The 14,573-nt window shown below is 40.7% G+C and overlaps 1 protein-coding gene and 1 long non-coding RNA gene across 2 annotated transcripts in view; one reads left to right on the forward strand and one right to left on the reverse strand.

Annotated features, from left to right (window-relative positions):
• The window catches only part of LOC128214055 (uncharacterized), a 14,584-nt gene extending 7,531 nt beyond the window's left edge, over window positions 1-7,053 (reverse strand). The window contains exons 1-2 of the long non-coding RNA XR_008257860.1: window positions 7,011-7,053; window positions 551-612 (exon numbers count right to left, since the gene is read on the reverse strand). This is a non-coding gene — a long non-coding RNA (uncharacterized LOC128214055). The remainder of the gene's footprint in view (window positions 1-550; window positions 613-7,010) is intronic.
• LOC128214054 (complement C1q tumor necrosis factor-related protein 6-like) overlaps window positions 1-10,992 on the forward strand; it is a 25,427-nt gene extending 14,435 nt beyond the window's left edge. Inside the window, exons 2-4 of the mRNA XM_052920292.1 lie at window positions 8,791-8,979; window positions 9,544-9,726; window positions 10,643-10,992. Coding sequence (XP_052776252.1) covers window positions 8,826-8,979; window positions 9,544-9,726; window positions 10,643-10,923 — 618 coding nt within the window. The 5' untranslated portion in view covers window positions 8,791-8,825 and the 3' untranslated portion in view covers window positions 10,924-10,992. The remainder of the gene's footprint in view (window positions 1-8,790; window positions 8,980-9,543; window positions 9,727-10,642) is intronic.
• Window positions 10,993-14,573: the final 3,581 nt, after the last annotated feature.

Genomic DNA, 14,573 nt, shown 5'->3' on the forward strand with positions numbered 1-14,573 from the left:
TTTACCTGACAGCTTTATCTAAATTATGTGTAGTGTGGATGTACAAAACCACTCAACTTCGGAGTTCGAATATATTTATTTACGTTATCGAATGAAACCAGGCACGTCTAAATAATAATTATATATGAAAGAATAATGCAGCTCAAAGAGCAAATATTAAATGAGTTAAATATTTCAGCTCAAAGATAAGAGCGAATATAGTAACAACTGTTACAATTGCAATCTTGACTTGCGTCGATGATGATTCAGAACGGAATGATATATGTGTATATATCAATAAGGGCGTGTGCAATGAAGCGGGAAAAAGGGGAAAAGGCATTATGAACCAATCAATCACTCTATAAATTTAGACAAACTCGCATAACCAGTATTCACGCTCTGACGCACTCGGACACAGACGGACATTGACGGACATAGACGGACATTGACGCAAAGAGGACAATAACCACGTGGCACAACACTAAACACGACGATACACAAACAATACAAAACAATATACGATATAGAACCATACCAACCACACAAACTGATAAAATACTGAAATATGCACCTTGCTACATACTCCCCCTCCTGGTTGGAATGTACCCTACATTCAGGAAACATACCTTCCGGCTAAAGAAAGAAAATAACTTTATCTCAAGGAAATGAAATATGAAATATATCAATATTAAGTGTCAACGATAGTGTATTAAAATAATATTACGAGTAGTATAAAATCTCATAATATATAGCAAAGGTTTAAGTATTGTATATATAAAATAAGACAAAGGATGTGGCAAATACAATAGAGTATATCTCAAACAGATAAGACTGTTAATACATATATGTCATAAAGGGCAGCAGTCGCTTCGCAATGAAAATGCCTGTAACGCAATATGAATATTATAATGGGTAAAACCATAGTACACTGCGCTATAATAATAAAACTACTAATAATGTTGTGAAAACTACGTGAAATTCTCTAATGAGAGCAGTACAACACATACATAGCCCTACTCAATCTACTTAGTCTCAAACAAAGAATTCAGCTGTTTGCTGATAAGCCCACTCGCCATACCTATCAGGCGGACGATTAGTACGTCGCGGCCTGGGCACGGGTATGGGAGTAACAGGACTCGGACTAATTCTAGAAATAACTGGGTCAGGAGTACGTAAAGACGGGACAGGACTGGGCGTAGGGGGAGTGGCAATATAAGGGGTATGGACAGGAGAGGACGGGGCTAAAGAATTGACGCGTGTGGGCGGTCGAGAAGAACTGAAACGACGGAGACCTCGAAGCTGATGAGTGATATAGACAGCGGAGGAACTTGACTCATCCGAGCTAGTGTCGCCATTATACTCCTTGTCAGTAGGGGCTGCTCTGGTCCTCGGTCTGGCTTTGGGAACAGGTTGAGGTGCAGGTGACTCCTCATCAGTGGGAATTGACTGAAAAGGGAGAAGCATGTTCCGGTGTAATGTTCTTACAGGTCCGTTGCCGGACTCCAGGCGAACCTTGTACAACGGCTGACCATCGTACGGAACGTCTACGATAACGTAGGGGCTACGTTCCCATCGGATGGCGAGCCTCTGCCTTCCCTGGAGGTTGACATTTCTGACCAAAACGATATCACCAACGACAAGCTTATTCTCGTGGACACGACGGTCATAGTGGGCCTTGTTCTGGCTGGCTCGCTTTTGTGCGGCCTCTCTGGCAACCTTTTAGGCATAGTGCATACATTTCTGTAACCTTGCGGCGTAGCTGAAATAATTAGAGTCAGCAAGGTTACCCGGACTGGTGCCCATAAAAGCGTCGACAGACAAACGGGGATTCCAGCCGAACATGAGGAAATGAGGCGAGAAACCTGTAGAAGAACTTTTAGTTGCGTTGTAAGCTAGAACAAGGGCTGGAAGGTAATCTTTCCAGTTGGCGTTAAGATCATCGTTAAGCGTGCCAAGCATACGTAAAAGAGTGCGGTTGAAACGTTCCGCAGAAGGATTACCCATGGGGTGAAAAGGTGTAGTGCGCGTTTTGCGGACATTCGCAATAGTACAGAACTCCTTAATAACCTTGAATTCAAAATTACGCACTTGATCAGAATGCAATTGGTCGGGAAAACTGTAATGCACAATAAAGTGCTCATATAAGGCCTTGGCGGTGGTAGTCGCCTTTTGGTTGCGACACGGAATCGCCTTAGCATAACGAGTGAAGTGGTCTGTTATGACAAGAACATCCTCGTACCCACCATTGGACCTCTCGAGCTTCAAGAAATCCATGCATACAAGCTGCATCGGTCGTGTGGTGTTGATGGGTACGAGTTCTGCGCGCGGTACCACAGGTGTCTTCCTACAGACACAAGATAGACAGGAGGAAACATGATCCTTAATAAAGGATTTCATACCCGGCCAAAAGAAGCATTGGCGGGCGAGCCATAAAGTCTTGTCGCTGCCAGGATTACCGACATCATGGTGGATACCACGAAAAGCAACAGACCTGTAAGCAGCAGGAACAACTAACTGACGGACCTGCTCACCATCCACGTTAGCCGTTCTATAAAGTATACAATTATCAAGAAAAAGAGATGGAAGATCATGGAGTAGACAACGGACTTCTCGAGACAACTCCTCCCCCCTCGGCCGAGAACCGGACCGCAGGATGGAAACAATCCTGGAAACATCAGCATCCTTGGCCTGCTCCTGCACCCAATCGACAGGATTAACTGGGACAGTATCTGAAAAAATATCATCTCCAAGGACTGCATCACTATCACAAGAAACACTCACAACAGCAGCAAAAGAAGTAGTAATTGCCAGACAAATAGCTTTGACAGCTTCAGAAAACATCTGTGGCTTACGACTCAAACCGTCACAGTCGTTATTAGATTTGCCGGACTTGTAAACAATATCGAAGTTGTACGCAGACAAGGCCGCCACCCAGCGGTGACCTGTCGCGTCAAGCTTCGCAGACGACAAAACATAAGTCAATGGATTGTTGTCCGTGAAATCAGTGAAGGTGTTACCGAACAAGTAGTCGTGGAACTTGTCGGTGACAGCCCATTTGAGCGCGAGGAATTCTAGCTTATGAGCTGGGTGATTCCGCTCACCTGCCCGAAGACCTCGGCTCGCATAAGCGATCACCTTCTCCTCGCCATCCTGCTCCTGTAAAAGAACTGCGTCTAAACCGGTCCCACACGCGTCTGTATGGACGATGAAGGGTTTACTGAAGTCAGCGAAAGCTGGAGGGAGAAGAAGTAAGTTTCGTCTTTAAAAGATCAAAAGAATGTTGCTGGGCATCGGACCAGGACCATGGGGCTGGGGAATTTCTTTTCGATTTCCTAGACTTCTTAGAGGACTTGGTGGAACCGTGCTCTTCAAGGAGTTGGTTAAGGGGATGGGCTATCTTAGAGTAACCCTCGATAAACCTGCGGTAGAAACCAGCAGTCCCTAAAACACTACGCAATTCTTGGACATTCTTAGGGAAGGGCCAATCAGAAATAGCAGAGGTCTTGCCGGGGTCAGTGGAAATCCCATTGGCCGAGATAACATGTCCAAGGTAGGTAACTGACGACTTAAAGAACTCGCATTTTGAGCCTGTTAGTTTAAGACCATTAGAATGGAGACGTTGAAAAACAGATTCGAGACGGGACAAATGTTCTTCGAAAGAGTCAGAGAAGATAAGGATATCGTCAATGAAAACAAGACATTCTCTGAGGTTTAAATCGCCCATACATTTCTCCATAATACGCTGAAATGTAGCGCCACTGTTCGTCAGACCGAAAGGCATTCGGTTGCACTCAAAGAAGGCAAGATTGCCTACAGAAAATGCGGTCTTGTGCTTGTCTTCTTCTTCCATTTCGACTTGCCAGTAACCTGAGCGTAAGTCTAGTTTGGAGAAGAACTTAGAACCCACCAAAGTGTCGACGGTATCATCGAACCTTGGTAGCATATAGGCGTCCTTACGTGTCCTGGAATTCAACATACGGAAATCCAGACAAAAACGCAATGAGCCGTCTTTCTTTAACACAAGAACTACATTAGAGGAGTACGAGCTATCACTTTCGCGAATCTCACCGCAGTCAAGCATATCTTTAAGATGCTGACGTACCTCCTCATACATTCCTGGTGGAATCTTGCGGTATGGTTGCTGAAAGGGCGTGTCATTGGTAAGAACTATCTTATGTTTGACGATATTGGAACAGCCAAGATCAGTAGGGCTGGTAGAAAAGATATGACGCCAATTACCAAGTACTTGGCGAACCCGCAGAATCTGATCTGGTGACAAGTTATCGATGTCGATTTTGACACCAAGATCGTCAACTGGATCAAGACTAGAAGAAGAGGAAGAAGGAAGTGAAGAAGCCAGATTATCAACGACCTTGACCTCGTCTACAACACATATGTCTGACTTTGGCCGGATGAGGACGGGTTTGGCAGTCATGTCGCACAACCTTACGGGGACCTTGACATAATTACCATGGTGAGGGGCCTTTAAAACGTGGGGTCTAACAAGGTATGGGCTATCAGGAGAAATGTTCTCAGTAACAATCTTCTGAACATCATGTTTAAGACCTCTGGCAATTCCGTTAAGAGTAACAGTCTCATAAGGACCAAGTTCTACAGTATGCTCATAAGTAGACTTTACTGTAATAGGTTTACAGACTAGGGCATCAAAAGCTGCCAAGAATCAGGCAATGGACGGGCGGGTGCAGTAGACGCCGACTTACAACGTCTAATGATATTGGTGCCCACAATCACCGGATGACTGCCAGTGTCGGGAACTACAAGTGCTGGAATATCAAGTTCAAAATCCAAATCAGGAACAGCCAGAGTGATTTCAATATACCCAATAATGTCAAGTTTGTTACCATTTGCAACAGTATCATTTATGTCGATATTCAAATCAGACAATTCCTTCAAATGAGGCTTACTAGGCAAAGGCCTAAAGAAAGTATCACTAATAGTAGTGACCATGGAACCACTGTCTATCAGACCTATAGCAGGAACTGAATCAATGACAACATTGGATGTATTGGACGCACCAACAAGATCAGAAACACTAACAGAATGGCCGAAAACGGCGCCAACCCCTGGGTGGCCACTGGCAGGGGCGGCTAAAAGTTTGGGTGACTAGGAGACTAACCAAAATGATGCCGCCTGGGAAGGGGAAAACAAAGGAGGAACGTATTGGGGTGGGGGTACACTAACATCAGGCGGAAGTGTGAGAGTGTCTTGGCGCTGTAAAATAGTGGAAAACTTTTTATCAACACCAGACTGGACAGAAGATATCCGGGAATTGAGCCGTTGCTTTAAGTCCTAAAGCTTCTTATCAAAGTTGGGGTGCTGAGAACTGGGGGGCATAGATTGCTGTTGGCTAGAAGCATGGGGGGATTTGGATTTTGGAAAGAAAGAAAGGGACAGCTCTTTATCAACCTGCCGGACATCCCGGAGAAACGCGTCATAATCTGCTGCTGCGTCTAACTTGTGGCGTGTGTTTGTGCGCAACATCTCTGTGCGCAAACCAGACCATAGTCTTTCGCAACGCAGTTCGTTACGATTTGTCAATGGGATGCGGCCGCTGTCAAAAGCTTGAGTCAAAGCTGACTCGAGCCGACAACCAAAAGATGTGACCGACTCATCTGGTCTCTGAGCCAAATTGAAAAACTCCTTCATAGATAAAGACTTTTGAGAAGGCTCGCCATAATTCACTTCAAGCTTCCGGAGTACCGTGTCTACTGTAATATTTTCACCAAGTGAAACAAGTAAACGACGAACTGTACCCCGTAATGAAGACCTGATAGCTTGCAGCACTAAGGAAGAAGACAAAGAAGCGTCTTTTCTCAGACACCGCACCTCATGGCGCCACTCATAAATATTGATCTCTGACTTAGGCGTAGGATCATCACCAGAGAACGGTGGGATCTTCAGTGCCTTAGTCGCCATAGAAGAAGAAGGTGTAAAAGCAAAATGAGATGGGGGCGTGGAAGGCTGGGTCAAAAGGGACATCAATGGTTGGGGCTTTGGCTTGACATTAGAACCTGAAAGATGTTTGGGCTTAACATCAAAAGTGGGTGGGGCAAGCTTAGGTGTAATGTTCTACTTGCTGGACAGCAACTGTAACATTACAGCTTCAGATGGGTATGAAACATCACCACCAACTGCACCAAGCTTCTCCTCGGACATGGGGGCTTCTTCGTCACTCATGGTGACAGAAAGCAATAACAACAGAAGGTATAACAAACCCAGAATGAAGAAATGATGTACAGAAAATACAGTAGAAAACAAAAGGCAAATAAAACAAAAATAAAATAATAAAACAGAAAGCGGCTATGATCCACTACACTGTGTGTGACTATGAGTGTATTAGTGTATCACAATGTGCTATGCTCTCCAGTGAATTATTTACAAATGCAAATGTATATCTTCAATTAAAAAAAATATCAACGGATGTGTAAAACTATATGTGTACTGTATGTGTAGTTAAATTTTAATCTGTTTAAATTAAGTTTAATTAATTATGATGAAAATAAATTTCAAAGTTGATTTATTGAAATTAATAAATTGAACTTATCCTATTGATGTATATGCAAATGTTTAACTTTAATTCAAATGACAAATAAATTAATTTGAATTAAATTTATGAAATTTAAATGTAAAAAGGCCAACGACAAAGCAAAGGACAGATCCGTTAAAAGATATAAATAATACAAGCGATAAGTTTAATGGCCGGGGACCAGTCTAAGTTTACACAAGTTCAAGGTCAAACAGGGTCAAAAGGTGTTCCCTAAATATTTTAGTAGGCTACCAAGTTTATTTATATAACTATTTCTATTTAATCTATGACACAACTACCATAAATACACCTGGATAGCTATATTCACACAATAACTATTAACAATAAATAATTAAAATACAAAACAATATACGATATAGAACCATACCAAACACACAAACTGATAAAATACTGAAATATGCACCTTGCTACATATGGTTTTACAGTAAACTTATGTAAACGTATATAATTAACAAATTTATACCTTTTACAGAACACCGCAAACTGTACCCACTTCTTCAATCCTTATGTTATATTTCACTTATATCATAACATGAGCAGGGTTTTTTTCAACTTATCTTAACTATTCATGCAAAATGAAAAAATATAGAGTGGCATACCGTGCGTGCGAGTGTGGACAGCAGGAGAAACTAGTTAATATGTTATCTCCTAATGCCGTACTTTAAAGCTGCACTCTCACAAATTGAACGTTTTGACATTTTATTTTATTTTTTTGTTTTGGAACGAACCAATTTATGCCAAAATGCATGGAAACCAGTCGTATAAGACTGCCGACAAAGACATAGATCTCGGATTTTTATATCTAGGTTCAAAAATTGATTTTTATGCATTTTTCATAAACCGTTAGTAAGGCTTAAAGCCATAAAACATTAATTTTCGACGGAAATAATAAAAAAAAATCGATCTTTTGTCAGCAGTCTTTTATCACTGGTATGCAGATATTTACGCGAACATTGGCTCATTCTAAGACAAATAAATAAAAAAAAGTTGTCAAAACGGTGAATATTTGAGAGTGCAGCTTTAACAGTGCATTTATGTTCTGGTGTAAATTTGATGATTTGAACACGAAATTTGTCTGTTTTTGCTTTTTATCTAAATGGCATGCAAGCCCGTAGCCAGAGTCAAACTTTGAATAAGGCAAACAATATATATAGGCATGGTGGCTGGATCCTCCCCTCAAAAATGCTTACTTAAGTGTTTCTCTGCGTACCAGGTTATTTGATGTAAACAGAAAAGTGATATATCAAATATAATTCTGTTTTGTTTAAATGGTCATTAATCGAACGAATTTAAATTCACGGAATCCACCAGAATGTCTGACTTCCAATGCGCATTTAGAAGTAAAATGAGGTGAAGTGGTTAAGGGTGGATGTAGCGTTAGTTAGTAGTGGGACAAAGCTGAACTTAATGGTAAACATGGGTGAGAAATGTCTTTAAAGTAATCGAGAACTTATTTTTTACAAGGATATATGCAAGATGAGCTATTGACTGTTAAACGACAACCTAGGATGTATGCCGGTACATCAGTTGAAGAAGTTCGTATTTTTTTAATTAAATCATTAATTAATTGTAGTGATTGTCAGTGGAGTGTATTATTGCAAACATAATTAAGATTCCCAAGAGTTATACTCTGATATCGTGAAATACTATGACTAAAATTGTAACCATTCAATTGATGGTACGACCAGTGACCCTATACCAGTAACTACATAGATAGTGACAGATGTCGACCGCGACGATTTGACCAATTAAGCGGGAAGAGCATATGGTGAATAGGCAACATCATACTTTTCTAACAACATCGACCTGAACGAAGACCGGATGTCAGAATCGCGGCCCATCTCAACCGGCGACCACCTCGACAAGCGTCCATTGCTTGCTCTAGCAGATGGCGCAAAGACTACGGGTGCAACAGGACGGTGGCAAAAGAACGCTACATGAGCCCGCCGACTAACATGGACCCTACTGGGTTCATATTATTAATGCAAGAGTTGATGGAAAACTTAGCGAGGTGTCTGTAACATAAACAACAATATCAAGTTCTGTATCCAATGCCATGGACAAACCCATGATACATTTACTTCTAAATTATTTTAAAGGTCTAGTGTTTTATGTGTTCTAGTTTTGTCTTATCACATTGGTATAAATGTAGATAGATTTAATAAACGTACTCATTTCATGTCAAGCCTAAAATTGCCATAATAACTTTACAAATATGTTTTCATCTACGTTATTTCTTTTAGTTTTGGGGACGGCGTTTGCTTCGTTGACGGATGAGATGGAAAACAGATTCAAGGAAATGGAGCGTTCGTTTACCAAAAGGTTAGAGGAACAGCAGTTGGAAATCGACTTGTTGAAAGACCGTACGGCCGAGCAAGAAAATGAAATTAAAGTGCTGCGAAATGTACTTAAAGAAAAGAATTCGGCAAAGGGTAACGATTTTTACGTCCTTTACACAATTAACAAAATGGATAGACTTAAGGGAGCTATTACTAGATTGTGAACAATTAATTATCATTATCAATCGGAAAATATAATTTTGACAACACCAGGCTTGAATTTTTGCTTTTTACTGATACATGTTTGTATCATTTTCTAAGACTGAGGGCGTGTATTACTTATGATTCACAACGCTTCAACTTAAACATGGATTACATGGTATATAAGACTATTATAAGTAGTGTATAAAGCGTAAGTCGTTTACTGACATTGGGCCGATTGTTCGGAGATTTGTTATAGTTAACAACATTGTTAACTCTATTGTTGTTAACTTTCAAATCTGTAATACTGTTTCATGGACACACATGTATTCTGCGGAACTTGTCACAAATATTGAGAAACTAATTCAGATATCCTTGTTTTATTTAAATATATTCGCACAGGATAAAATATGTCACCACTAAAAGTAAACAACAATAACATTAAAAACGATGTTTTACAACGATCTGAACAATTGGCCTATGATCTTATAAGTTAATGCATCCACAAAATTCCAGGCATGGCACAGAAGAGGCAGTTTTCGAACGAAGAAGAGATTGCATTCTTCGCAAAGGTCGGGTCTAACTTATCTCATCTAGGTCAAGGTCAAACGATCGTGTTCGGTGATGTCGTTACCAACATCGATAACACCATGTCGATTGGAGCCTACAACAACAGTTCTGGAATATTCACTGCACCAAGTATACAAATTAATATATTTAATTTTTAATATGTATAAGTTTACCTCCATTTCGATGCAAACAGGTATTTTAGAGACCGTTTCCTGATTAAAACACAGTATTCATTTTTTATGTCCCTAAAGGGGTAATTTTATGATCTAATGATCGATTTGAATCGAACTGATGGTCTCTTGGGTGAAAGTCGGGCTAACATTAATACAACTAGACCATTTCATTCAATTTAAGAATATTATTTCGTGCATTGCTATATAGTAGTTACTCATTAGTATTTCGTTTGTCCAAGTAAAAAAGTTGTGTCAAAGAGTCGACAATCACTTATCATGAAGGGCACGACATTCATCGTATATGTGCATGTCAAAGCCATTTCTCGTATCTTAAAACATGTGCCATCAACGTAAGGGTCGGTTTTATCTATCATATAAAACAAACGTCGTGCAAGAGGTTTTGGTTGTACGATTTGCGCACTGGTTAGCGCAATGGTCAGCGCACTCGGTGCCCACTGGTTAGCGCAGTGGTTAGCGCAGTGGTTAGCGCACTGGTTAGCGCACTGGTTAGCGTACAGCGCACGGATTAGCGCACTCGTTAGCGCACTGGTTAGCGCACTCGTTAGCGTACTCGTTAGCGCACTCGTTAGCATACTTGCTACTCATCAAGGCGACAGGGTTTGATTCCCGACCTGGGCGCATGTGAGTTTCGTTTAGTGGTCACCAAGCCAGTGGAGTGTGTTTTCTCCGGGTACTCCGGTTTCCCCCACAGAACAAGACCATACTCTCGCGTAAAATCGTGCCAACGAGAGTGATTGATATAATGTTGTTATAACTTGTCTCACAATCGTTGTAAAACAAATAAAATTAAACTAAATTGTTTATGTAGAATGTTACTAATACAGTCCAAATGTGTTTTTATTTTGTCTCAGTTGATGGTCTGTATGTGTTCTCCACCACGATGCACAGCCTCAATCAACAGACGACACACTTTGGAATCTATCGTAACTCCGACAAAATCACAACGATATACGTGCATGGTGACGTCACTTCCGATTCTACGTCAGAAACAATCGTGCTTGCATTAAAACGAGGGGAGACAATATCCGTTCGTCACCTCGAGAGTGACCATGGAGCTTGGGGCGGTGGCCACTCGCTATTCTCCGGCTTTTTACTTAGAGCCCACAATGGAGAGGCAGAAATTGTCGGCTAAATCATTGAGTGGATTGGGTCAGGAATTATGATAAAAAATCAATATAATAATAAATAGGATATTTCATGAGTTATCATTTAATACATCAATTTATGAAACGATTTTGTGAGCCTTTGTTGACACTTACAAATTTTACGTAATAGTTTGCCTAGTGGTATAGGTGTCCGTCTCTTGATCAAGAAATTATGGGTCTAGTGGTATAGGTGTCCGCCTCTCATCAATACGTTTAGGGGGCAGGTTTGGTCTAGTGGTATAGGTGTCCGCCTCTCATCAAGCTGTTTATCGCGCAGGTGCGGTCTAGTGGTATAGGTGTCCGTCTCTCACCAAGACGTTTAGAGCGCAGGTGTGGTCACGTGGTTTAAGTGTCCGTCTCTCATCAAGACGTTTAGGGGGCAGGTTTGGTCTAGTGGTATAGGTGTCCGCCTCTCATCAAGACGTTTAGGGGGCAGGTTTGGTCTAGTGGTATAGGTGTCCGTCTCTCATCAAGCTGTTTATCGCGCAGGTGTGGTCTAGTGGTATAGGTGTCCGTCTCTCTACAAGACGTTTAGAGCGCAGGTGTGGTCTAGTGGTATAGGTTTTCGTCTCTCATCAAGGTGTTTATCGCGCAGGTGTGGTCTAGTGGTATAGGTGTGCGTCTCTCTACAAGACGTTTAGGGCGCAGGTGTGGTCTAGTGGTATAGGTTTTTGTCTCTCATCAAGGTGTTTATCGCGCAGGTGTGGTCTAGTGGTATAGGTGTCCGTCTCTCACCAAGACGTTTAGAGCGCAGGTGTGGTCTAGTGGTATAGGTGTCCGTCTCTCTACAAGACGTTTAGAGCGCAGGTGTGGTCTAGTGGTATAGGTTTTCTTCTCTCACCAAGACCTTTAAAGCGCAGGTGTGGTCTAGTGGTATAGGTGTCCGTCTCTCACCAAGACGTTTAGAGCGCAGGTGTTTTCACGTGGTTTAAGTGTTCGTCTCTCACCGAGACGTTTAGGGCGCAGGTGTGGTCTAGTGGTATACGTGTCAGCCTCTCATCAAGACGTTTAGGGCACAGGTGTGGTCTAGTGGTATACGTGTCAGCCTCTCATCAAGACGTTTAGGGGGCAGGTGTGGTCTAGTGGTATAGGTGTCCGTTTCTCTTCAAGAGGTTTAGGGCGCAGGTGTGGCCTAGTGGTATAGGTGTCCGTCTCTCATCAAGACGTTTAGGGCGCAGGTGTGGTCTAGTGGTATATGAGTCCGTCTCTCATCAAGACGTTTAGGACGCAGGTGTGGTCTAGTGGTATAGGTGTCCGTCTCTCATCAAGACGTTTAGGGCGCAGGTGTGGTATAGTGGTATAGGTGTCCGTCTCTCACCCAAGGGCTTCAGGGTCTAGTTCAATAGACGCCCGTTTCCCACTCAATGGCTTATGGATCTAGTGGTGAAGGTGTCCGTCTCTCATCCAAGAGGTTAATGGTTAAGCTGCGGTCTAGTCGATACCACACAAAAAATATTGTGGTGAAGAGTTCGCCTCGGATGCGGAAGGTCGCTGGTTCAATCCCCGACCAAGGTCATACCGAAAGACGTTACAGTTGGTACAAAAGCCCACTTGCCTGTCATTGAGTATTAAAGGACTTTTAATTTCTCAGTACAGGATTAAAGGGGTTAGACACCAGGTGAAACAAGAAAAAAAAAGAAAATTGTCAAAAACTAACATACAATTGTCATCGTTGCTTAAAACGCATTTAATCTGAATTACTGATGTATCACATCGCTAACGACTCATGCATCTTTCGCTATGTGTGTGTATTTTTTCAAATTTTAAATTTTCATAGGGTTGTCTACCACTTAAATCCAGGAAAGTGTAAAACATAGCATCGGTATATTTATCTGTACTCATAAACAGATATGATTTCAACTGGGAACTCATTATGCGTTATTATAAACGGGGAAACTTAGGTAATTTTGAATAACAAATACGTTCTGATTGGATAACTTATTGCCTTTTATTATAAATTTTACATTGTCTTACAGCTCGTGTCTTAATTACACTTTTATTAACAAACGCTTATTCTGATTCTGCATCACACAAAAACTGCACAAAACTTCCTCGCCCAACATAAAAGGTGTTTAAACATAGAAAAATCGGTCATATAGTGCCCATGTAAGTGCACTAACCGCCGAGTAAAAACTCAATGAAAAATAGCTAAAATAGGTACAGGAAATGTGCACTTTCACTAAAAAACTTTTTTGTTAATGCCTCTAGAAACATAGGTTAAAAAAACTTAGAGAAGCTTACAGGTGTGTTCTCCGGGTAGGCGTATTTATATTGCGAGAAAAGTGATAAAACTTACTTACCAGGTGAAAATATCCTCCCAAAACACCAAAATATCTTCGAATACCGCCATTTTATTCCGCATCACACATTTCCTTCACTTAAACTTCGGAAAACATAAAACACGTGGGACCCCCTGTGTAAAGTGACGTATTATCGGACACCTACTAACTCGTATCGACAATTCTAGGCTTGTTTTTAGGAAATACTGTGTTCGACGATTTTTGGGCGATATTGTGTCTAGTCCCTTTAAACCAGAGGGGTCTTTATTACTCCGAGATAGTTAACAAGTTGTATATACAATAAATTAATAGACATAACCTCCATTTGCCTTAAACTGCTTATTATTATTCGAGTTCCCGCTTCCAAGGTCCAGAATAAAAAACAACAACAAGGAGACGCCCCTATGAAGATTTGTTATAATTTAAAGCTTTAATATTTGCTTTTTCTTTCTACTTTTTGCCGACAACAGGAAAAAAATGACAGATATTATGCAAATTTTATTTATATATAGTTAAATACAAAACTTCATTCGATCATAAACATATTAAACTGATCATATATAATGCCTCATTCTTATGAAACTCTATGTAGGCTTGGTCGACCCTAGATAAGATCACATGTATACTGAAATGATCATCGAATGAAAAAAAGAAAAAAAATGAAGAAATTGACATCAAATTTAGGAGGATTTTCGATCCATGATCGAATCTACTTCAGTTTACACGTAACAAAAGGCTTACTATTTTACTTACATATTACTCGTTTTTTTTAATGCCTAATGCTATTCATAACCAAATTGTTATATTTCATTTCTATTTTCCTATCAAACTTCCAGCTAATCAAATCCTATTTATTTATAATGCATTTGTATAATGGTCTATTTTTTCCCAAATTGTAATTTCAAAAACCGGGTCAAAAGATTTAAAATGGCTTCGAATGAAGACTTTAAATAAGATAACTTCACTATTTCTTCACCATCTAATGAAACATACATGTAGCGCAGTTTACGCCGCTTATGGATTCCCGCCTTCGGTGTTTTACCACAGTTTGATGGAGAGTTTAGTTAAACACTTCGACAAACCTGTTCACAAAAGGGCCGTCTGAAGGAGCACACTGTCAAAATATTATTTTGGAAACAGGTTTGTCGAAGTGTTTGATGAAACTAATCACCTTATCTAACTCCGGTAATAAAACGAAAGTTTGTTTCATTTAAAATTGTGTAGTAAAAGAAAAAGTTATCTTTGTTTTAAGACCTCATTTTAAGCAAATTGTTGCCTTCCGACGTAGCATATATGGCGCAATTTATCACGTGGTATACACACACTGCAGGCAGTTATCAACCAAAATCCATAGTGAA

Source organism: Mya arenaria, chromosome 13, assembly GCF_026914265.1.
Source record: "Mya arenaria isolate MELC-2E11 chromosome 13, ASM2691426v1".
Taxonomy (NCBI): domain Eukaryota; kingdom Metazoa; phylum Mollusca; class Bivalvia; order Myida; family Myidae; genus Mya; species Mya arenaria.